General features: G+C 36.1%; 1 protein-coding gene across 6 annotated transcripts in view; it reads left to right on the plus strand.

Moving 5' to 3' along the window:
- Positions 1-25,231, plus strand: part of DIAPH3 (diaphanous related formin 3) — a 508,403-nt gene that overhangs the window by 162,328 nt on the left and 320,844 nt on the right. For all 6 annotated transcript variants that reach the window (XM_086710920.1, XM_025923546.2, XM_086710913.1 and 3 more), the window contains 8 exons: positions 3,016-3,126; positions 3,413-3,531; positions 4,331-4,447; positions 8,869-8,987; positions 12,121-12,185; positions 18,602-18,706; positions 22,144-22,452; positions 23,201-23,315. In XM_086710920.1, the coding sequence (XP_086567046.1) occupies positions 3,016-3,126; positions 3,413-3,531; positions 4,331-4,447; positions 8,869-8,987; positions 12,121-12,185; positions 18,602-18,706; positions 22,144-22,452; positions 23,201-23,315 (1,060 nt within the window). The remainder of the gene's footprint in view (positions 1-3,015; positions 3,127-3,412; positions 3,532-4,330; positions 4,448-8,868; positions 8,988-12,120; positions 12,186-18,601; positions 18,707-22,143; positions 22,453-23,200; positions 23,316-25,231) is intronic.

The following is a 25,231-nucleotide window of genomic DNA, read 5'->3' on the forward strand; positions in this document are numbered from 1 at the left end:
CTGTTGTTGATGATGCTTCTATAAATATCAGATTGTGTGTGCCCCTTGAAATCTGTATTTTTGTGTCCTATTATGCTAAGTGAAATAAGAGAAAGACAAATACCATAGAATTTCATTCATTTGTGAACTTTAAGAAACAAAAGAGAAATATAGGGGAAGGGGAAAAAAATCGTAAGAGACTCTTAACTATTGAGAACAAACAGGGTTGATGGAGGTGGGTGGGGAATAGACAGCATGGGTGATGGGTACTAAGGAGGGCACTTGTTCAAATGAGCACTGGGTGTTAAATGTAAGTGATGAAACATTAAATTTTATGCCTGAAATCAATTTTACCATATATGATAACTAAATAGAATTTAACTAACACTTGAAATAGCACCCCCCCCCACCTCTTTCTTTCCTTGTACTTTATAGCTTTGTTAATGGTACCTCCTCTTGTCTAGTTGAAGAACAAAGGAGAGGGGCTCTCACGAATTCTTTTCTTCTACCCCATGTCCACCCAGCCATCAAATTCTGTCAGTTTTCATAGATTTCAAATGTTCAAGCTCTCATCATTGCTCACTAAAGTTACTTCTACAATAGTTTCTTAACTAGTATTATTACCTCTACTGTTGCCTCTCCTTTACATTCCTTGTAGTTTCTCCTATTTCCAGTTGAACCTGAACTTTCTGACTTGGCATACAAAGCTGTGCCTCATCTGGCCGGTGTCCTTGTCCAACCTCATCTCTAGTGACTCCTGGAGCCGCTCTCTCCTGAACCCTTTGTAATGCAACGGAAGGGCCCAGGGCCCAGGTTTTCTAACCGGTTAATTCCTTAGATGCTGAGAACATCTCATCTCAGTCCTTCACTTCATCAGGCTGCCTTCCTATTTATCTTTAACAGTCAATGCCGTTACCCAGCTGTCCTTGTTTTTATTTGGTTTCTACACATTCCCAGTATATATGGAACATATCTCTTCTACATAGTATATTTTTATCATTGATCTATTGTCTTCATGAGGACAGGCAGCATGATCCTGTTCACCTTCATAGTTCGTGAGCCTTTTCCACTGTCTGTAGGAATTGATTTCTATGACATAGATGCTATATTGGCCCCTGCTTCTGCCGGTATGCTATATTAGTTTGAAATTGATAAAACAAGTCTTTATGTCTGAGTATACATTTTTAAAAACCTAGAAGGAACTCTTTGGTCCTTACCTTGATTACAGAATTTTTTTTGTCTATAAGGAAACATTACATTTTGCTGTGTATTTGCATATTTTCCTAAGCCTGTGTTTACATGACATCAATTTAAGAGTGGTTATAGGTCATGATAATGGCAAATTACCATTAGAATTGGGAAGGGATTTTAGATAATGAACTTAAATTCATTATTTCAGCTTAAGTCAATTTTCTGTTTTTCCTTTTATAGAAAATTGCCCTTTAGGATACTTCCTGGAAAGAATGTGGATTATCCTTTTCCCTTCTTTCTCTACAATTTCATGCTGCTATTGTTCTACACATATTTACTTTACATTTAGATCCTATTTCCTGCTAATTTTTATGATGCTATTTTTGCTGCATTGAGCCCTTTATAATTTACATCTTTTCAGAAACCTCGTGATTAATACTAATTTATTTGCTCAAATATAGAGAAATATTATTTAAATGTTCTTTGAGATCTTTTAAAAGTCTATACTATTGCTGAAAAGGTATTTTTGTCGGTACTGGGTAATGACTGACAAGGAGGTGGAAAGAAAGTATTTTAAACCTTGTGACATGAACCAGTTACAGCTGAGTGAATGTGTACTGGAAAGGTAGCCTCTGTTTTTAAGTTTATTCTTTTTTTTATTCTAAGTATTTCCCTTTTCTCTATTTATCTTCTGGCACATTTCCTTCCTCCAGTTTAAATAGTCTTAAGTTTTGACAGTAGAGGCATGCTGGTCAGATTTTAGTATTTAGACATCAAATACAATAATTACGATATATTTCAACCAGCAGGACCTGAGACCCCTGGAGGTGTCTTAATCCAAAAGAGACATTTTAAATTCATATAAACCTTGCCTTAAGGGATGGAGAAAGGACAATTTAGGGAACAGCATGAGGTTAAACATATTGATCAGTAGGCCAGTCATTCTTGTTAAGACTCTGGTAGAGTGTAGACAGAAAAATAGCATCATCATCAACAACAAAGAGTTCTTCACTTCTCTAGAGACCATCTCTTTTGCTTCCAGTCTCTCTTGCTTCCATTATATGGATTTCAGATAATGAAAGATAGGTTTTAGCCAGGGATACAAAAAAAAAAAATGCATATCCAGTTTGAAATTTGGGGTGTTAAATAACTGGAAAGTATAGTGATTTTTACATTTTTAGCACTTAAGGTATATACTAAAGGATTTAATTAGCTATGTTATTTCTTTATGCCTTTGGAATAAACATGACCTATATAATTTTTTAATTCTTGCGAAAGTGTAAGAACCATTGCCTGGTTAATTCTAGTAATTAATTGTGCAGTGATAATAAGATAGTTTTTAGTTATAACAACCCCATTGACCAGATTCACGACACTTGCTGACCTTGAAGTGTTTGAAACTTTGGGTTTCTCTCCATGAATGGCAAGTTACTTTACTATGTCAGGTAAGTATTACCTATCCAACAGAGATCTATAATTTTTCTACTAGGACATTCAGTTTATGTTGTATGCACATATAGCATGGAGTGATTTTCTTGGATAAGAGCTGAACTTTTGGCTAGAGTGAAATTTTTATGGAACAGCTCCAATGCCTAATGTTTCTCTCTCCTCTCCCACAAAAAAAACCCCAAACAAATAAAAAAGAAGAAAACTCCACCGAAACTATATTTCTTATTGAATTTTAATTGACTAAAATAATTTACATACAAATTATTGTTCTAATAGACTCTCCTGGGAAGAAAGGTATTTAATGATTCTTGGAACAAAACCTTCATGTTTCAGTTGTATTCCTCTTTCTTTAATGTTGGAATCCAAGCTTAAGTCTCACCGTGCAATCTATTGTAGGTAGCATGTATGCAACTCATCAATGCCCTTGTTACATCTCCTGATGATTTGGACTTGAGGCTTCACATCAGAAATGAATTTATGCGTTGTGGATTGAAAGAGATATTGCCAGTAAGTGCCCTGCAGTCTCCTTATTAATATTTAAATTAGAGGAGTACTTGAATAGGGGGAAATTTAGATAAATTACCTTCAAGAATAATTTATCTGCGGGGGAAAAAGGCTTGAGTATAAAAATCTATTTTTGAAATATAGATAAGATTGGAGTATTAACACTTTAAGTGTTTGAATGCTGTAAATCAAGTCAAATGGTTGGTTTATTGTTTATATGTTTTTCATTAACCTTTTTGCATTATTAAAAATAAAACCATTAATTGTCATTTCTCTTTCATATCTCTAGAATTTAAAATGTCTGAAGAATGATGGCTTGGATATCCAACTTAAAGTCTTTGATGAGCATAAAGAAGAAGATTTGCTTGAGCTCTCCCATCGCCTTGAAGAGATTAGAGCTGAGCTTGAATATCCTTTTGTTCTGAAGTTACTGACCTATGTAAAATTGTTGCTAAACCCCAAACAAACAAACTTCACACCCCAAGATACTAAACTTCTGAAGCCATTTCTGTATAAACAGTATAAAGCCAAACCTTTATGAATCAGATTGATTTTCATATAAACTTTTCTTAATAGTTTCATGTGTGTTTTTCTGAGTCCATGCATATGGAAATGGACGTTCCAACCCACAAATTCCATGAGGCCTCTTGTGTATGTGTACAGTGTGTTGTTTATTCTTCTCATGTGTGGCACCTCCCCCTCCTCTAGTGCTCTCTAGCATTAGCCTATTGGCTCCTGTCCTACACCTTGGGTGCACACCCCCATGGGCCTTTGTTAACTCTGTGGGTCTGCAGATCTCTGTGCTTTTCCAGAAATCTACCAGGTTCCTGTCCTCCACTGGGGCTTCCCCATGGTGGATAATGCCTGGCACCATCTCTCTTGGTTAGGGCACTCTTTACACCTAATATGGTATTTCCAACCAGCTGCCTGTTACCCTTGCCACCCGAAACATCTTGGCTTGAGAGAGGCAAATGGTTGGAGTTGATTTTGGAGGAGAAGACAGTGCCAGGTGAAGTTACCATTTGCACACAGTTTTCCTCTACTTCAATCCTAACTACCTGTGTGGTACCATATGTTGAGTATACATGATGGTATGGGGTAAGACACACAATAATCTTTTGAAGCCTTACAGAACAGATTCTGTGCTGTGTTATTGGTTGTTTGGTGTAGAGAATAAATAAATTCACATATTCCTTAATCAATGTACTGAAGCATATGATATTTACAACATGGTGTGGAACACAGTTAAGGAAACTAGAGCGGAAGGATATTTTATTTCCATTCTTCAGCATCTTTTGCTGATTCGAAATGATTATTTTATAAGGTAAGAGGAAGCTATGTTCTAATGTTAAATTTCACTAATAAAATTCTATTAATTGTGAAATTCACTTGATGTTTGATTTGGGCAAGCTCATAATTTTCAGATTTTTATTTCTGTCTTAATACTGACTCATGGAATGTGGCATTTCTTCTGGGCATATATTTAGACAGGTGACAGTAAAATGATATTACAGTTATTTTGTAAGCTGCACAGATTCTTGTTACCAAGTTTTCATCTGAATAAAAAATGCGAACTAGCAACAAATTACTAATTTATCTTGTGATGGATAATGTTTTCTCATGAGTCTTTAGGTAGTAGGAATGGGGTTGATAAGTTTCTTTTTATAAGTTACATGAAAGGCAGTAAACATTGTTTTTATTAGTATTTAAGTAGCTAGAAAGTGCCTGGGTAATACAGTTGCACTTAATGTTGCTAATGTATCAGAAAAGCTAGACAAATAACATTCAAGTTCGATTATATCTCAGCCATCTTGAGTTTAACAAATTGTTTATTCCATCTGTACCTTATCTATCTGTAGCTGGGCAAGCATATTAACACCTACGTTCCTAGGTGGTTCTGAAGGTGACACATAGTAGCATGGATAAATCTCCTAGCCAAATATCTGGGCACCTGGTGTATGCTCAGTAAATGCTCTCTATATCTGCTTTCTACTTTGTTACTGTTTTATGAGGAAAGTGGAGATCCTTGAATATAAAACCATTTTTGGTGCCTTTAATTTAGCTTTGCTGAGATTCCATTCTCAAATACTTTGGGTAACATGTCGTTTCGTACTCTGCTTTCATGTGGAAGAATTTGCTAGAGATGTCTCATTTGGGCTGTGTCCCCTGGTTGATGTCAGAGGGTGTAATTCAGGCTTTTGATATATCTGACAAGTGAATAGAATAAGAGTCAAAGAAAAAAAAAAGTTTACGTTCTTTGGGATGAGAACAGATTGCCCATCTTATCTCCTCCTTTTGCAGCACAAACATACTAATATAAAATAAACACTAATACATTGACAAAAATATTAATGCAAATATGAATACATTAGTTAAAATCAAAATAGTACATTGATTAATATTTTTAAATATCAGAGGTACTTGCCAGTTATAAAACTGTATTTTTCCCCACATGTATTTAAATTTGAAGCTTCCATTTACTCTAAAGTAAACCTGTCCTTTTTTTTTTTTTTTTTTAAGAGAGACAGAGTGAGAGTGGGGGAGAGTCAGAGAGAGGGGGAGACAGAATCTGAAGCAAGCTTTAGGCTCTGAGCTGTCAGCACAGAGCCCAGTGTGGGGCTCAAACTCATGGACAGCAATATTGTGACCTGAGCCGAAGTCAGATGCTTAGCCACCCAGGCGCTCCAGCCCTGTCCTTTTCTTGATCCCTATATGGTTGGTCCTGTCAACCTCTGATTGCTTGATGCTGCTGGATTTTTCAAGAATTCAAGAATATTGTTTGCTTTCAAAGTTTTGAATGTGTCTTAATGTTGCCAGAGGGGGTTCTATATTACTTATGATCCCTTCATTTTTACCCTAATCCCTTAATCTGTGCTGCAGAAGTCCACGCGGTTGTGTCTACCTTTAAAATAGATTGAAAAGCACAACTCTCCTGGGGCATGCTCAGGCAATCCTGTCACTTCAGTGGAATTAAGAGTCTCAGAGAAATATTAAACTGTAGCCGCACCAAAGTGACGTTAGTTATTTTGGTCATTTTTCAAGTAGCACGTTTTTAACTTGATACTTATGTATGTTGCATTCTTCGTGGACTCTTTAAGCCCCAGGACCTTGGTCTTTGTTTCACGTATGGTTGCTGTGAAGGTGTCATTCTTCCTATGATTTCTGTAATCAAGACCATTCCATCTGTTTTTTTTTTTTTTTCCCATGTTCCCAAATTCTCATAGGTGGTTATTGTTGTTATTTATTCTTACAGAGAATATATTTTTATTATAAGATTGTGGCAGATTATGATCATTTAGATAGTTTTTCATTCATTTAAAAATTATTTAGCTTTTTATTTAAATACAGTAGAACTGTTTTTGGTGTGCAGTTCTGTGAGTCTTGCTCTTTTGGTTTTAGCTTCATGGTTTTTTGTTGGTTGATTTTCACTGTCTCCGATGGACGTGGACTTTACCTTTTAAAAATCTTTGATTATCTGAACACCTTTTGTTGAATGAACATTCTTAATTCCTATTGATATAAATAAATGTTTTCAGATTTTTAGAAATTGCTTTGCTTTAGAATGCAAGATAGTCCCATTTAAAAGAATTAGCCGATAGGAAAATAAGAAAATTTTCTCACGTTCACATTTGGGACGAAAGGAAATTTTACTGAAATGGAACTCAGTTGGAGAATGTACATGCAAGGTAACCCCTGCCCCCAAGAAAAATGAAATGTGGAAAGAATATTGGAGTGTGGAGTGGGAGATCAAATTCATTTCTCTAACAAATACTTAATGGCTTACCATGTGCAAAATATTTGCCTAGTTGAATGTGCATGGGAGATAATTTCTGATATTTGATAAAAATACTAAAGAGAAAGTGAAGATGATTTTAAAATTCCTCCAACAAAAATGATATATCAGTGAAGTAATGACAACTTATGTTCATCCCTTAATTAGGTTATTTACATATTCCTCTGACATATTCACTAACTCACCAATATTGCTCATGGTGATTATTTTCTGGATGAACATTTCTAGAATCCAGAAGTACATTATTATTTTGCTAGTGTTGCCTTGAAAGAGATTTTGCAAGAAATTTCAGCTACTTTGTAAGTGAGCTTATCATTGGGAGCTGTGGAGGTGAGAAAACATTTACTGAAATAATGATTTATTTAAAAAGTCCACAAAGTAACCTATGTTATTAATTAATAACCTATGTTATCAAGTCCACAAATTAACCTATGTTGTTAATTTAAAACATGTTTATATTAAAACAACACTAGGATAACATTGAATAAGAGTAAAAAAGAAATAGAATGCTCCATCTTGATTTTCAAACGTGATTGATATTTTGTACCTGTGTGCAATTTATGTACCTTAATTGTACATGTGGTTGTTATGGCAAGATAGTAGGGAATGGGAGACTATATTTTTGGAAGCAGTGTAGAACATTGAGGAAAGCGTGGTAGTACCTTCTTGCTTTGACATATACCCAAGAACACTGTCTTAAACATTTTTAGTTGATGACAGTCGATGACCATCTTTTGTCTTTGCTAATGTTCAGTTATTTTGGATTTTATTCTGCATAATGGGTCATTTATGAGGTGTGAGGTAAGTAGATTCAGGGCAGTAGAGAAGAAGCTCTAGTGAATAGAAGCGCCGTCACTTACATGGTGAGAAAGATTTGGAGAGGAAATGTGTGCAAAAAGTCACTGAGGGAACAAAGAAGTTGTAGGGGTGGCTGGGGATGAAGGACTGTCCTCATTGAGATAGCACCCACCCTTTCTGTCATTTTAGTTTGGTTTTGTTAATAAAATCTAGATATTTTAAATTGATTGGCTTCAGTTTTGTTTTTAAAATTTTTTTTTTATGTTTTATTTATTTTTGAGAGAGAGAGAGAGGCAGTGTGATCAGGGGAGGAGCAGAGAGAGAGAGGGAGACATCAAATCCGAAGCAGGCTCCAGGCCCTGAGCTGTCAGCACAGAGCCCGAACTGGGGCTTGAACTCACAAACCGTGAGATCATGATCTGAGCCCAAGTCAGATGCTTAACTGACTGAGCCACCCAGGCTTCCCTTGTTGGCTTAAGTTTTAAGGGAGGTTCTTTTGCTTATGACGAACATAGGTGGACTAAAACCTGTAGTGACAACGTGATCCCTATTTGGGCATTTATTTAAACTCTAATTTTTGAAAAAAATTGTGTTTGGAGTTGTGTTTTGAGCACAAAATACTCATTTGGTACTCTATATATTTTACAGTATCTGTTTTTCATTGGACTCCGCAAACATTCTTAAAGTAGTAAACTGTATAGTTTTAAGACCCAGATAATTTTTTTGAAAAAAATGGATATATTTTGGCTTGTATTAATACAATGAATTAATGGTAGATATTTCAGTATGGTAGAGTGGTAAGTTGATCTCTGTTGAGGTTTGCTTTTAAGCACCTATCACTTCATCTCAGTGCTTTCTTTTTTTTTTATTGCTTACGAATTAAGTCAAGGTTCTGACTTTTGTAAGCAAATCCTCATTAAAACACTGTATGTGCTAAAAGAGTGTAAAAACTTAATGTCTTAATGTCACTAGAAGAAGGAAAGCGAGCACTATTGTATTTACCCTCCCTCCCATGTTAAATCTGTCATGCCAGTTGTTGACACTATACAAAGATAAATTATTGAACTTGAAATCAAGCTTACCAAAATACTTGGTTTTGATGTAAAGTTATTCTTATAAATGGAGTGTGCATTTATTCTTTTTCTTGGTTTTAGGCAACAATACTTCAAATTAATTGATGAATGTGTATCTCAGATTGTATTGCATAGAGATGGGATGGATCCAGACTTCTCATATCGAAAGAGACTAGATTTAGATTTAAGTCAGTTTGTCGGTGAGTATTTCTCTAATATTTAAATGGAAACCTTTTATCGTCCCTTGCCCCACAGGTTAACTGCAGTGTCAGTTCTCCTAGTGTGACCTGTAGAGTCCTTAGGGCCCTTGATACCCTTTCAGGGGATCCTAAGAGTCAAAACTGCTTTCCTAACAGCACTAAGACATGATTTGCCTTTTCCGTTGTGTTGTTGTTTGTGCTGGTGATGCAAGGATGGTGAGTACAACTGGTGGCACTTAGTTAGGAATCACGGCGGTGACCCCAAACCATGTTAGTAGTCCTTGAATTCCTCACAGTAAAGAAAACAGTAAAAACTGCCTTTTTTTTTTTTTTACCTGAGTGTCCTTGATAAAGAACTGAAAGACATTAATTTTATTAAAAATCTCCCCTTGAGTACAAATCATTTCAACATTCCCTGTGACAAAGCGAATTGTACACGTCAAGCACACGTCTGCATACTGAAGTACAGTGAGCAAATAGCTGCGTATGTGCTTGTATTGCGAGCTGAATGGGTTGATTTTTTTTTTTACAAGGAATGATTGTCATAAAAATTGTGGCCACTCATGCTTGACTGTCTGGCACACACTTTCTTAAAAAGGAAATAAAGGGGCGCCTGGGTGGCGCAGTCGGTTAAGCGTCCGACTTCAGCCAGGTCACGATCTCGCGGTCCGTGAGTTCGAGCCCCGCGTCGGGCTCTGGGCTGATGAAACAGCCTGGAGCCTGTTTCCGATTCTGTGTCTCCCTCTCTCTCTGCCCCTCCCCCGTTCATGCTCTGTCTCTCTCTGTCCCCAAAAAATAAATAAACGTTGAAAAAAAAAATTAAAAAAAAAAAAAAAGGAAATAAAGTAATTCTATAATGTCAAGGAAAATGACTGATAGAATTCGTTACCAATGATAAAATTCAAGCTCTCAGGGAAAAAAGTTGAGTTTTGGAAAACTTGGATCTGCTACTGTTAGCTTGACAGCTTTCCAGTACGCGAATTTTTTTTCTGGTGAGGTCAATGATGATAATAACCCATAGGATTATTTTGATATTGTATAATGAGATGTGCCAACATTTGGAGAATCTACGTGACTCCGCAAACCACTCTTTTCCAAATTCCCGTGCCTGATTACACATTCTGCATGGGTGAAGAATTCTTGGATTTTGAAGTAACAGAGTACAAAACAGTCACCGATAGGTGATTCCACACAGCAAGTAATGTGCAAGGAGTTACCATATGTCAAATTTTGGTGTAACATGAAAAAAGAATAGCCATTTTTTGTGTGAGGTTGAGGTTGTTTTTCTTCATATATTAGAGTTCATAAAGAAGTACGGAGTGTATAGAATGAGAAAAGAACTAGATTATATTAGTGGCACTGATAAAATGCTCATTTTTCCCCACTGGAGGGAAGTAATTAGAAGTTCCTGGTAGTGGGAGGGACAGATATGAGGAAAAATAAAGCAAACTAAAATGTGGGATGATTTTGAATAGGACCTGAAAAGGAAGTTTATTCTACCTGGCCATTAGGAATGTTTTTTCTTGAGTAGATGAGAGGTTTGTTTAAGCATTGAACTCTTGAGAAGGAAATAGACTTTTTGACTACTGCTTGGCTATATAAGTGAAACATATTTACGTAGTTACAATAAGTACATTGTATATGTTGATTTTAAATGTTTATAGAAAACTTAGACACACTGCAGAGGACTTATAGTAATAGGTGAGTGAGGATCTGGGGCCAAACTGTAGGAGAGAGAGATGTTGGCAAGTAAATAAAGATAACTTTATATATTATAGTGGAAATCAGTAGATACTGTTTATGTAACAGTGATCGGAGGTTTAAGTATTTATTTAGTGCTACAGAGCCAGGCAATTTAGAAAGCAAAATTATTAAAATAAATGGGATTAGACAGGAAACACCATTTTCATCTTCTATAATAGGAAGCTATCTATAATGTATTAAATAGATGAATCAAGAAATAATGGTGTACACATCTTATTTAGAGTTAAGAAACTAACTGCCAGAATAATCTAATGTAGAAAGAACCATAAGAGGTCTCATTTAGGAAGTGGGATTGGGTTTTTAATGTAGTGATTTGGTTGTTACTTTTCATTGTAAGCCCTTCTGTAATATGTTTTTTAAAACCATGTTTATTGCTTTTATTAAAGAAAGAAGGGAGGGGTACCTGGGTGGCTCAGTCCGTTGGGTGTCTGACTTCGGCTCAGGTTATGATCTCACAGTTCGTGAGTTTGAGCCCCGCGTCGGGCTCTGTGCTGACAGATCAGAGCCTGGGGCCTGTTTTGGATTCTGTGTCTCCCTCTCTCTGCCCCTCCCCTGCTCACGCTCTGTCTCTGTCTCTTTCAAAAATAAATAAACATTAAAAATTTTTTTTTTTTTTTTTAAATAAAGGATCAACTACAGCATGGGGAATCTATATGAATCACTTCTCCTGCGTAGTGTCTTATCATGTGGATCTATATCGTAGCTTATTTAATCAGTCTGTTACTGATGGACCTTTATTTCCAGATATTGGCTAACAACATTTTAATGAACATTCTTGCTTAAAGGCAAAGTCCTAACAATGCAATTGCTGGGTGAAAGAAAATACATATTTTAAATTTTAATGTATATTTTCCTAGTTACTCACCAGCAAAGTTCATGAATTATACTTCCATGGCGTAGACAAGTCATTTTCTCTGTGCCATCTCTGACACTTGGCATTATGGATCATTTAATCATTGCTGTGTTTCATTAAATAAAATTTATATTTTTGTATTAGGGAAATGAACTACCTGTTCATACATGTTAGCAATTATTAATTTTGTTTTTGCTAATTTTCTGTTCATTATTGTTGTGTTGGTTATGATCTTCTCTTCTTCCTTCAAAATACTTACGTGTTGATGAAAGACACTTTTTGAGTCTTGTATGTTACATTTGTCCAATAATTTGAAATTGTAATCGTGTTTGCATTTATACTTTGTGGCCTTGGTATCATGCTTGGAAAATCCTTTTCCATTCAGTATTAGCTTTCTTTGTTTTGCTTATTTCATTACTGACACTATTTCTAATTCTTTTCTTTTTCTAACCTTTTCAAGTCATAATGATTTTAACAAGTACTGGAATTAAGGAAAAAATGTCATTGCCATTTTAGATGCTTGCGTAGATCAAGCGAAGCTAGAAGAGTTTGAAGAGAAAGCATCAGAACTTTACAAGAAAGTAAGTAATTCTGATTAAGTTTGCAAGACTATGTGAAGAACCACCTCGCATCATCAGGCATGCTTCTCCTTCAGGGATTTTGCTTGTTGTTTCCACTCTCTTCTTTACCTCCTTGAGCTATTTGCATAAATGCCATCCTTAAGGAGGACTTCCTAGACCATTATATTTAAACATTTTAACTCTCCACTCCCAGACCTGACCCTGTCTGTGATTTGTTTTCCTCTGTTTTATTTGTTATCTGACATGCGACATGGTGTATGTATTTACCTGTGTATCTATGGATGTGTTGTCTATTTCTCCCTCTAGCATAACCTTTATGAAGGATATTTCTTTGTTGTTGTTTGAAGGATTTTGTTTATTCAGTGTCCCTGCGCCTAGAACAATTCCTGCCCTCAGAACATTAAAAAAAAAAAAGGGGGGGGGCGGTTAATGAATAAGTGATTGAAGAAAATTTGTAGAGTCAAAATTTTAAGATTGGAGTATTTCTCAAGAAATCCTATATCGAAAAGTTTTATTAACTTTTCTGTTTTGGTTCATGTTGCTTCATTAGGTCTAGGTGAACATAGAAAACTGTCATTTTTATAGGTCAGAAGTATCTGATATTGCCAGTTGGGTTGCTTCGGCCCAGTAGTATTGCTGACCATCCAGCCGTTCCCCACTGTTCTCGAAGGTGGTGTTCTGTGCTTTCATCTCTGCTTGGCATGTATCTATTCGACTCTTTTTCTGTTTAGAAAAAAAAAAAAAAAATGTTGCTTTTGTGGGATTCTTCACATGTTAAGCAGTCACTTTGATTTAAATTCATGTGGCTGGTTTCTCACATTGGAGGAATAAATGATAATTACTATCCCCAGCCCCTGACGAACATACACTAAATAGACTTTTACTGTGTGTCAGTTACCATGCCTAAGAGGCTATGTTTTTGAACTCTCTGGATCTTGGTGAATATTGAACGAATCTTACACTTCTGTAACAGTTTAAGATAATACAACTTGCAAATGGTAGACAGTCTTTTATAAGTTAGTGGTAATTTATGACAAACTTTGTAAATGCCCCATGTAAGAAGTCCTGCATGTCCCCCCACACATAGAGGTTATTAACCCCTGGGCCTCTGGCTGCAGGCTAGAATTCCAGCTTAAGCATATGATACTGTCTTTGCCCTGCAGGAACTTGAGAAACAAATGAACACATCATTGAAGTGTCATATGTGCTACAGCTGATAGGTGATCATGTTGTAGGGTGATCCCTTATCCCCTGACTTGGTATTCTAAGCCTTCTACTTGGTATTCTATTTTAACTCTTCCTGAGAAAGTAGTAGTAAACTTTCAGGTACTTGCTTTGGATGCATCCCAGGTAATATAAATTTGCTTCTATAATCATTTTTAGGTATATGATGTATATGAGTGTTGTTAAATGTGATACCTTTCTCAACATATTATTTTAAAATTTAAAGTTTAAGTGTAAGTAGAAGAAAGACCTTGTTCAAGGTTACTTGTCTCCTTTTAGTCAGAAGTTATATGTCTTAGGTATATTTAAAAAATATTGTTTGCTCCATAAAAGATTCCTATTGCCATACCATTTTGTATATATCAGCAAGAACTTCTTTCTGATAGCTTTATAAGGACACATGTAAATACTTTGCTTTAGGCAGGAAGCTATCATAGTTGCTAGACACATTCTTTATTTTGGTGCATAAATTTGAAAAATGAAGACCAGAAATGTCAGAAAGTACATAGAGAATATTGAATTATCAACCTTCTTGTACAGATGCACTAATACATTTACCCTAGGGAATGAAATTAAGCAGAGCCTCAGCCTTAACTGTGTTTCTTGACATTTTTGCGTGTAATTTTGTAAGCGTAATATTGCTCTAGAAACTCTTTTTGGAGAAGAAGGCTATCATATCTGTTTTTATAAAGTATGTCTTTAATGGAGATTCATTTTATCCCCAAGGCTACTGTGATTTGACTGTAGATATTATAAAAATGCTAAAGCAAAGTTTATATTTTGTCTCATCCTTTTATAGGGGAGGGTATAGAAATTTATCTCTTTGTTAAGTACAGATACTTTAAGTATGGCCAAGTTAATTTAATAAATTCTCTTAGAGTATACTAATTATGACTCTGATTATTTTGGTGGTTTTACCTTTGTTCCCATAAATCATCCTTTTTCCTCCTGAATCTCATTCTAAGCCCTACTAGTTAGGGTAATATACCTACCGATAATGTGAAAAAGACTTCATTTTTACTCTCATAAGAATTTAATTTTTTATTTCTTGCTAAGCAGAAGTAAACACTGAGCAGTCATAAAAGGGAGAATAGAGAACATGACCTCTCAAAGATTTTTCATGCCGGGAGATTGTGGAACTTTAATATATGATATTGACATATTTATTCACAACATATAAAGGAAGACTTGACAGGAATTGGCTCCATTTCTTCATTTGACAAATATTTACTGAGTTTAGTTATAAATGTAAGGCTTTGGAAAGGTGATGAATAAAGTGGATTCTCAATGTGAATAACCTTCCAGGCTGGTGGGTGTTACTGTGGTGTGTGAATAGTGCACTTTGATATTTTTATATTACAGTGTTATGACTGCTACAGTAGGAATACCCTATGCAGAATGGGAGCCTTCTGCAAGGATTCCTCATCTAGACTTGAGTGGCCAGGAAAGGCTGACCCAAGGAAGTCATAGCTAATGTGAGGCGACAAAGTGAGATAGCCAAGAAGGAGGGAGACAGAAATTTATTGTGAATTTCAACATAGCCATCTCAAGGTTAATATTTCTGAAACCAAATTTATTTTTCTTTTACCTAAAAAAATGCCTTTCCTCCTCCATGAATTTTATATCCCTATTTCCCCCCTAAAATAATAATAGTTTCCAGCTTGCAAAGCAATAGAACACCATCATCATCTTAGAGATATACTCCCCTCACTGATTTCCTTCATTTAGTTGTACACTAATTTTTTAGATTCTGTTTAAAAAAAAAAAAAAAGTCCCTTCATTTTTTTTTTTTCCTGTTTTCTGTTTCCCTGTCTTCCCCTTCATTCAGGCAGGCCTTAAATTCTTGGTTGGGTAACTATGGCAGCTCCTCAACCTATTCACATGCCTCTGGTGTTTTCTTTCAGTCCACCTTCCACACTGCTGCAGGCTGGGTTTGCCAAAGTGCAAATTTGGTCATGTTAATTTCTTATTATAAATACTCTTAAAAGCTCTCCATGGTTTACAGGAAAAAAGAGAAACTTTTTGACTTTAAAATTCCTTAAAATTTTTTTTTTCCGTTTATTTATTTTGAGAGAGACAAAGAGAGTGAGCAGGGGAGAGGCAGAGAGGGAGGGAGAGAGAGAATCCCAAGCAGGCCCTGTGCTCTTGGCGTGGAGCCAGATGTGGGTTTGAACCCACGAACTGCAAGATCATGACCTGAGCCGAAACCAAGAGTTGGACGCTTAAATGACTGAGCCATGCGGGTGTCCCCAAATTTACTGTAAAATTCCTTTAAACAGTTTAATTCCTGTCTACATCTGTAACTTCATCTCTTGCAATTTGTTTTCTTACCTCCTTTTATGGCCCTTGCGTGTTGTTGTTTTCATTTGTGTACTGCACTAAACCTTCTATTTGAAATGCCAGCTGCACTTATCAGCTAACTACTCAAATTCTTCAAACCTGGGGCCAAGTTATCACTTCTCCAGTAATCACTCCCATGCCTCCAGTGTATTTCTCCATTGCTGGTAATTTTCATACGTTCGCATTGTTACTTTCCTTTTACTTTGCCACCAGACACTATACTTACTAAAAGTGATGACCATATTGTATTCAACTCTGTATCTCTAACACCTGCTACTTTGAGGAACACATCAGATGCATGATATTCCTTACAGTATAACGAGAAATAGGTAGGTAGTTTGGGGCCAACTCCCAGGAGGTTCTTAGATATTAGGTTAATGACGTAGCCACTGTAAGTTGAAAAGCAAAAGAGTCATGTTTTTTGAGCCATCCTTTAGAAAGAACAGCGATACTCAAAAAACGTTTGTAGAGGGGAAAGGTAATACTGGTTTTAAAAATACTGTTTTTGTTTGTTGCCTTGAAGAATGTTCATTGGGCAGTTGAAAATATGTTTATGGACTGATTAGTAGTCTGGAATTCAGACGAGAAGCTGAGCTGGTGATGGGGATTTGGAAGCCATCAGTGTATGAATGGGGACTAAAACGTGTGGGTGTGGAAGATACCATTCTACCAGGCATATGAAGTGAGACCATCAGAGGGGCAAAGGAAGAGTCCTAGGACAGGACAATAGTAGACGGTTGGACTGAGGAATAGGAACCTATAAAAGAATTGGTAGGAACAGCCAAGGAGTAAGCAGGAGGACCAGAAGAGTGTGTTGTAATACAACACACTGGGGAAGAAAGAATGAATACAGAGGCATATTCGTGAGTATTTAATGCTGTAGGGCAGTCCCGTTCGATACGGAATGATGACAGTGTTTGATGATCTGTGTTCAGCATGCTAGCCTTCAGCCTGTGCCTGTTGTGCCCTTGTGACTGAGGAACTGAAGTTTTAACTTTGATATTAGCTAACTTAAATTTACATTCTAGCAGCCACGTTGGCTAGAGGCTACCCCATTGAATAGTACAGGTATTAGATCAAGTAAGAGGAGGCCCGGAGAAGTCCGGGGGCTTTGGAATTTGGCAAGCCATAGTTTTTAGAATGAAAGATGGTGGCTAAGTTGGATAATGAAGTGAATGAAGTTCAACAGGCCAGAAAAGGGAGTATGATCCAAGCACACTTTTTGAAGGAGTGCACTTTGAAGCAAGAATAAGATTAGAGTTAGGTGACGCAGGGTAAGGACAAAAAGAGGGTCAAGGAAGATTAGCGTCTTTTAAATTCTTAAATGGTAGGAGGTGTTTGGAGGAGCTGCAGTAATAGGAGTGGTAATGTTGGTGTGGTATGGGTGAAGTGAGGGATATTTGGTTTTTTTACCCGGTAGTTTCTGTTCTCTTTATAAAAGCGCAAAGTTTAGAGTGTGAGGATTGAATGTGAGATTTATTTAACCTGTAAATGGGAATCACAACAATGTTTATTATTTCAGAGTTTTTGCATGTGTGAATGCAATGATGAGATTGCATTCATGAAATGCAAAAATGCTGACACTAAATCATGGGGGAGGCAACCCTCGGGGGGGGGGGGGGTTGGCATATGAGAAATCTCTGAAACTTTGACTCATTTTGCTGTAAGCCTAAAACAGTTCTAAAAAATAAAATCTATCTTAAGAAAATACCTGTAAAACATTATCTGAATGTAATTTGTAGGAGGGGGCTGTGGTTTTATCTAAACCCAGGCTTGGAAGACAAGGTCTGGCTTTTAATCTCACTTTTTTAATTTACTGTCTGTACGACAAGGGATTGGATTGCCACCTTTTTGAGTTAAGGACAAAATAAGATTCATAAATAAGTGTTCTTTGTCATCGGTTGTTTTTTACATTCTTGCACTTTCCCTAATTGAGGTCTGACCGTGCTTTAAAGTCTAGAGGCTACATCTGTGAGGTAGTGTTTTTTTTTTATGATTTTTTTTCTTCATTTTTTAAAAAGAAATAAATGTTCTCCAGTATGAGACAATCCCCTATTGCAATTCACCTCTGATAGAGGTTTTCAGTCATGATGATGGCAGGGTGAAGCTATTTGAAGGCAGGGTGGGAATTTGTGATAAGTGGCTGTATAAATTAGAAAACTCATTGGATTCACCAAATTTTACTGTTTGCTTTCCTCCCACAAGGTATTGCACCAGGGTTTTTGAAAGATTAATTTATCATTAATCTCCCAAAGATTAATCTCCAAAAGATTAATGATAAATAACAGACTTTATTCTCTTAAATTGCTGTTGAAGATTAGAGCCTGCATCAGGGCCCTTAACTCTCATGACGACGTGAGAAGTGATGCATTTACGAAATGGAGTTATATAGTAATAACAAATATTAAAATGGAATTCTTTTTAATTCCTATCATAAGGTTCAAGTGCAAGTTTTTGCAAATAGGGGTCTGGGAACTCGCTACAATGCTTTGCTCTCTATTATTTTACACAAAGTTGCAATGATATTTAGGGACTTTTAAGAAAAATGTCAGTGTGGCAGATACCTCCGGGCGAGTTTGCTCTCCTGAGAGAAGGTCACAGACTCCATCCCTGGCTTTGTCTGCTCCCTTGCAAATTGAATGATTTTGGTGGGACCCAGAGAGGGACCTAGGGACAGGCTTTGGGTGACTTAGCAAAATCTACCACTTTTTTCATAAAAAGTTTGTGTTCTACTGACGGGTCTTTAGATCATTAGAACCGTATTTCTTTATGAAGAATAGCGCTTTTCACTGCCATCTTTCTGTCTCCTGTTTTTTTTTTTTTTTCTTTTTTTTTTCTTTCTTTCTTTGCAGTTTGAAAAAGAGTTTACCGACCACCAAGAAACTCAGGCTCAATTGCAGAAAAAAGAAGCAAAGATTAATGAACTTCAAGCAGAGTTACAAGCTTTTAAGTCACAGGTAAAATACCATCTACCTGGATTGAATTTGGCTATTGAAAGCTTACTGTGGAAGCAAAGGTCATGTCACAGCTTCATAGTTCAAAATGTTTAAACTTTAATTTCACTTGTATGTTTTCATAGTGTTGTTTTTCTACATATTTTTGCTCTGTAAATTAAAATTATTTTCCCACTGTTTTTTCTAGTTGCATTTTTAAAAATGTCATCAATTTTTACTAATTAATCTTCTTCCTTTTGTTTCATGTGGGTTTTGTTCCTACGTCATACGTTTCATATATAATCATAAAGGGTGAGAAAGACTTTTACTCTTAGATTTGTCATTCATCACTGATCTTTATCCCACTACAGGAAATTATTGCTCAAGCTATTTATTTTTCAAAACCTTCAGCCTATGGGTACCTTGCAGTGAAAGATAACCTCTAGCTGAATGAGAACATTTTCTGATAATTTTTCAATTTCCAAAAGTAAACAGATTTAAAACATGACAAAAAAGAGAGCAAATCTGGATTATGAAGCAGATAGCTCACATACACCCTCTACACATAAAACATTTAGATAGAAAGAAATACATCATCTGCATGTTTTAAATGGATGACAGTAAGGAGGTAGAATATTCATAGCTAAATTTCTTCATGCAGATTTACATATAGGATGATGAGTAGTAAGTATAGTTTTGCTATTTTCTTTTCATCCTAATTTATGGTTATATCGAAATAGTCTCAGATGTACCATTTCCTATATGGTATGCTATTTCCTATATTATTGGCTATTTTGTTTTCTCTTAAATACTTAGTGGGTAATTTTGTTATGGAGGCTATAAGAAGAAACCCTAAGAGATAGCTATCTCTTAAGTGTTCAATTTTAGGGGGAAAAAAAAAAGCTCTTATCTGTAAGAAAATCATTCTCAATGATCTTTCTTTAGTGTTTAAGAAGGAAGTACAATTTATTGAAACTTTTCATCTTTCCTGTGTGGCTCCTTGTCTCTCATACTAAAAAGTAACATTTGATTGTGTTTTACATTTCAGATTGAGTTATAGACCATGGCTGAGATTCTTAGGTCCAGTTTCACCTTGTCTGGGCCAATATGAATTTTAAAAATATTTCTTTTTCATTTCTTCTAGTTTAAGGATTACTTGTAAATCCAATCTAAAGAATTCCTGTTTATACAAAAAGAAAATATCTGCCATCTTTGGACATGTTACTGCTGCCTATGTTTTATATTAAGATGGGAATAAATTGTTTTAAAATGAGATTAACTCCAGCAATATCCTATATTTTTTCAAAATGTGGACAAGGTGACTATTTATGGCTGTCAGAAGCAAGCCAACAGCTTAGACACTTAGTATTGGCAGCCATGTTAATTTTTGAAGAATAACTGGGTATTTCTTTTTCCGAGAGATTAGTCGTGTATTTCTCATGAAATCTAATCATTTGTCTTAAGATCCTTTGCTTTGCTCAAAGCTATACTGATTATGAAGAGTCTGAATAAAATATATTCTGTGTGATTTTATTCCTTTATTCACGTAACAGCCAAGTATTGTCGGGTGCTGGGGATATAATGGTGAGCAGGTTGATCACAGGATAATCTGGCTTCATGAACAATATATTTAAGTCAACCATGCTACATCGAAGGAATTAGTATAGAAGAGAAATGCAGCCATATCTTTAAGGCATTAATAGTTAACTATAACATGTATATTGAATGTGAGTATAAAATACCTACACCTCATTAACATTCAGAGGGCACTACTATCCATGTTAACGGCAATGCAGCATAATGCTGAATTGATTCTTCTTTATAATTAATGTTTTTGTTAAGATATGTTCTTTGATTTGTGGTTTCAACTTTTTTCTTCGTGCTGATCTCATGTGTCAACTTTAGGCTTTAATACATGATCTATTTTTATAATTGTGCCATAAAACTTTTAAAATGATTTATTAATGTTTATTAAATGCCCCCACTTGCAGGTGTGTGTGTGTGTGTGTGTGTGTGTGTGTGTGTGTGTGAGAGAGAGAGAGAGAGAGAATTGAAATCAGTGATTATAGGAAAATAATCATATCACAAAACATTAACTCAGATCTTCTTTAAAATAATCAAAAAGAGGGGCACCTGGGTGGCGCAGTCGGTTAAGCGTCCGACTTCAGCCAGGTCACGATCTCGCGGTCCGTGAGTTCGAGCCCCGCGTCAGGCTCTGGGCTGATGGCTCGGAGCCTGGAGCCTGTTTCCGATTCTGTGTCTCCCTCTCTCTCTGCCCCTCCCCCGTTCATGCTCTGTCTCTCTCTGTCCCAAAAATAAAAAAAAAATAAAAATAAAAAAAAAATAAAATAATCAAAAAGTGTATATTCTTACCATGCCATTGAAACATAAGGCCAGAAGTGACCAGTGGCCACATTTTGCCCTTTTTCTCTCCTGATTTTGCTTTGCTTTTTTGTGACACCCCCTCCCTCACTGTCTTCACTTCACTCTGATTCATGAACCTGCGCTTGTCTGTTTTTTTCTCTTATCTTTAATTCATTCATCCAACATGTATGTATTTCTTCAATGGCTGTCATTTGCCAGCTGCTGCTTTAGGTGCTGGGAAAGAGTGGTAAATTATACAGACTTAGTAACTGCCCTCATGGAGCTTATAATGTATCAGTGAGATAAATGCTAATGATTTCTTAAGCATTTGACACTTTGATAATAAGGAGAAGCACAAAGTGCTATCTGTATAAAAGGAGTGGTCAGATGAGGCTTCCTGAGGAAAGGACTTGCTAGCTAAGATTGAAAGGATCTACAGGAGGTAACCACATGCCAAGAAAGTTCCAGGCAGAAGGGATTGCATGTGCAAGGGCCCTGAGAGAGGTATGTGGTTGGCAAATATGTGAAATTGTACATGACAGCCACTTGAAAGGCCAGTTCACAAGGATCATGATGTGCCCTGCAGGTTGTCCTTAGGAATTTCTGATTTTTTTTCCTCAAGATAAAGGCATGATGTGACAATGCTATTTAAGTCTCTCTGGGTCTTCTTCTTGTTTTGCTTCTCGTTTAAATGCCAGTATTCCATAGAATTCTGTACATAGACTTTATGCTACATGCTCTGTACATACTCTGGGTGAACTTACCTATTCTCAGTAAGTTGAACTATCACCTAGAAACCGCTGTTTCAAATCTTCTAGACCCATTTCCTCCCAGGACATCTCCACCTGGATGGCCATAACTACCAAAATAGGAAATAATATTTCTGGCAATTACACTTCTATGAAAACAGAAGCTAAATTCTTGAATTGGAAAAAGAAAAAAACTATTGGGATTGTGTTTTTTTTAGGTCAAGCCATGTGAAATTGCTCATCCTGAATTGTCTTTGGTGTAAAATAATTTTTGAGGCAAGTGTACTTTGACATGTTTGGTAGATGTTTTTAGTCATATTTCTTTTCTTTTTTTCCCTTCCCCTCTAGTTTGGTGCGTTGCCTGCCGATACAAGTAACTCTTCGCCACTGGCAGAAGAAAATGGATCCGGCCTCCCAGCACTTGCTCCTTCCCTGCCGATGCCCTCCTGTGGAGGAGTGCCTCCTCCCCCTCCTCCCCCACCCCCTCCTCCCCTTCCAGGAATGCCCTTGCCCTTTGGTGGTCCTGTGCCTCCACCGCCTCCCCTGGGATTTCTCAGTGGGCGAAACTCTCCTCCTCCACCAACCCTACCTTTTGGGTTAAAACCAAAGAAAGAATTTAAGCCCGAAACCAGCATGAGAAGATTGAATTGGTTAAAGGTAAAACAAATAAATGGAAGAGACATACTGTCGCCTAGATAAAAATTTAACTTTATATTTAATTTCCAGTGGAAATCCTAATCAGAGTGTCATTCAATAGATAAGTGTTATTTGAATTAAATAAAAGTATTGAAACAAAGCCTTTTTCTCTTGACTGAGGCTTTCTGGTTTAGAAATTTGGTGAGAGTTGATGGTTGTTACAATGGGATTTGGTTTGTGATTAAGCTGATAATTCAACATTATCATCATTGAACATGAAGTGTTTCTCACAAGAACAAAAATAAGTTAGTGTTCGTATGAACTTATCTATGTTGATAGCCATTGGAAAAATTAATACATGTTGTCAAAAGTTGGTAATTAGGACACAGAAATCCTGAATCCTGGAGATAGATGGTTTCATGGTCACATAACCTTGGGAAATGATGTGTGATATATCCTGCACTTGAATTATTGCCGTGAACATGAGCCGTATTCAAGACCCTGAGAGGTATAATTAAGAAAGAACAAGTTTTATTTCACTCTGCTTCAAACCATCAACTATCTGATAGTGGAAACTTTTTTTTTTTTTTAATAAAACCTTAGCTTCCGGAGGAACTTGTATTTTATTGCACGCACTTTGGGGAAAAATATTAAGGGATTACTTCATAAACATCTGCTGGCAGCTATGGGACATTGGGTATGAACGTAGTGATTGTGCGGGGACAGATGAAACACCCAACTATTTATGAATCTATCTCTCTGATTGCAGATCAGACCTCATGAAATGACTGAAAACTGTTTCTGGGTTAAAGCAAATGAAAATAAGTATGAAAATGTGGATTTGCTTTGTAAACTTGAGAATACGTTTTGTTGCCAACAAAAAGGTAAGTTGAACATCATGCTTATTTGCTTATTTTAATATCATGCTTATTTTAATATGTTAACATTGCCACTTTTTCTGTATTAACTTTTACAGAGCATTGTTTGAAGAGTGCTATATGTGATATTTTTACTTCATTAGTGGGTAAATAAATTAATGGGAAAAAATTTTAAAATACCAATTTTGTTGTGAGTATAGGATAAGCAGTCTTGAAAATGCAAGTGTTTAATACGTAACTTTGTCAAATTTTTGGTATGATATATTTTTTGAAGATGTTCTTAATTGGGTTTTCATAAAGGAGGATATTTTCAGAGAGAACTTTGGCATGAGAATTCCTTTGAGTCAATGGGAAATAGAAAAACAAACGGAATGTGAGCCTTCTTCTAGCCAGCACTTTACCACCCTTTAATATACTATGACAGTCACAATAATTAGTATGAGTCACATGGGATAGAAATACCAAATTTATAGAGTACCTTGAAAGCTTAAAATAGAAGTACATGAGTAGGTTATATGAACTTTTTGTTAAAAGCAATTAGTGTTCATTTCCGAATTGTTTCGTGATAGCTTTTACCTGCTTGGTGTGATGATGATGAATATTTTTAAATAATTTTATTCAAACATTGTTCTTATCTGAAAATTGGGTTTCTACTGTATATGTTTCAGGGTTGATATTGACTTAAGCTAGTAGGTTAATTTTTAAGTTATGTAATGCTTACATTTTAGGTCTATGTTACAAGCTACTTGGATCAGTGATTACATTTTAATTTTCAAGAAGGAACCCTTTTCACCATAGACCTATGCCACTTACAACCCTGGGCTCATTGAACACAGAGAGCTGTAGAAGAGAGATTTTACTCCAGCTGGAGATGGGAAGGGTTGCTATATACAGGGAAGAATTAACTTCTTAAAATACCTACTACGTATTAGGCAATATGCTGTATATCTGATTTAACTTGACAGTCGCAGCAATGAAAGGATTTTGGCAGATACCCCTCCCACCCCAAATCATTTGCATTCCTTTGAAATGCTTTGTAAAATATAACTGTAAATTAGACTCTCTCTCTAAAAAGTAAGTTAGAACTCTAAAAGGTAGTTGTAAATTAAGGTGGCTTTCCAGAATTTGTGCTAAATCCAAAGCCTTCAGCAGATATTTTTGGGCACTGTTCGTGACTAAAATAGTAAAAATGATATATTTTGATCTTTGAAAACAGGGGGAATTTTCTCAGCAAGCTTATCCTAGGAAAACTTGTGAAGTAAGCAGATCTTAATTTTACCTTTTGATTATGGAGAATGAAAATTTTCTTTGAATAAGATTAGTACACTCTTCAGGCAATCAAGGAAAATATATGGCAGTTAAAATGTGTATTTACATGTAAAACACTTCAGAATTTCAGATTTCATAATCTGGAATTGATTAGTTTTCCCTTTGCTTTCCTAGTAGGGTACAAACGGTGGTACCTTAAAGCTATTTAAGTAATACTGCCATCCAGCTACTGTCTCTCTCTTTTTTTTCCTCTTTACTCTGATTACTTTCTTAATTAATGAGGCTCAAAAGGGAAACTTGTTAGCATGTCTTTAATTTAGCTGTAGTGTTAGCCCTAAATGAAATAATTGGACCTTTAAAAAATTCTTAAGTCATCTAACTTTAGCCTTGAGATTCAAGGTTGAAAAAAAACAACAATGTATTTGCTCAATCAAGTATTAGTTATGAAGTTTAAGGTGAGGAAATGGTGATCCTTGTCTGAGTATTCCGTACTTCTATCTGTCTCTGCCTTTGTACGTGCCGTCCCCTCTGTCCAGAGTCTCTCATTTGACTTACAGACTGGCAGAGGCCCACGACTTCTCTTGTCTCAGCTCAACTGCTACCTTCTTTCTTCTGTGACAGTGGATGATACCTCCATGGTGATCAGAAAAGAT

The sequence above is a fragment of the Puma concolor genome, chromosome A1 (assembly GCF_028749965.1).
Source record: "Puma concolor isolate L17-30 chromosome A1, mPumCon1.1.hap2, whole genome shotgun sequence".
Taxonomy (NCBI): Eukaryota; Metazoa; Chordata; class Mammalia; order Carnivora; family Felidae; genus Puma; species Puma concolor.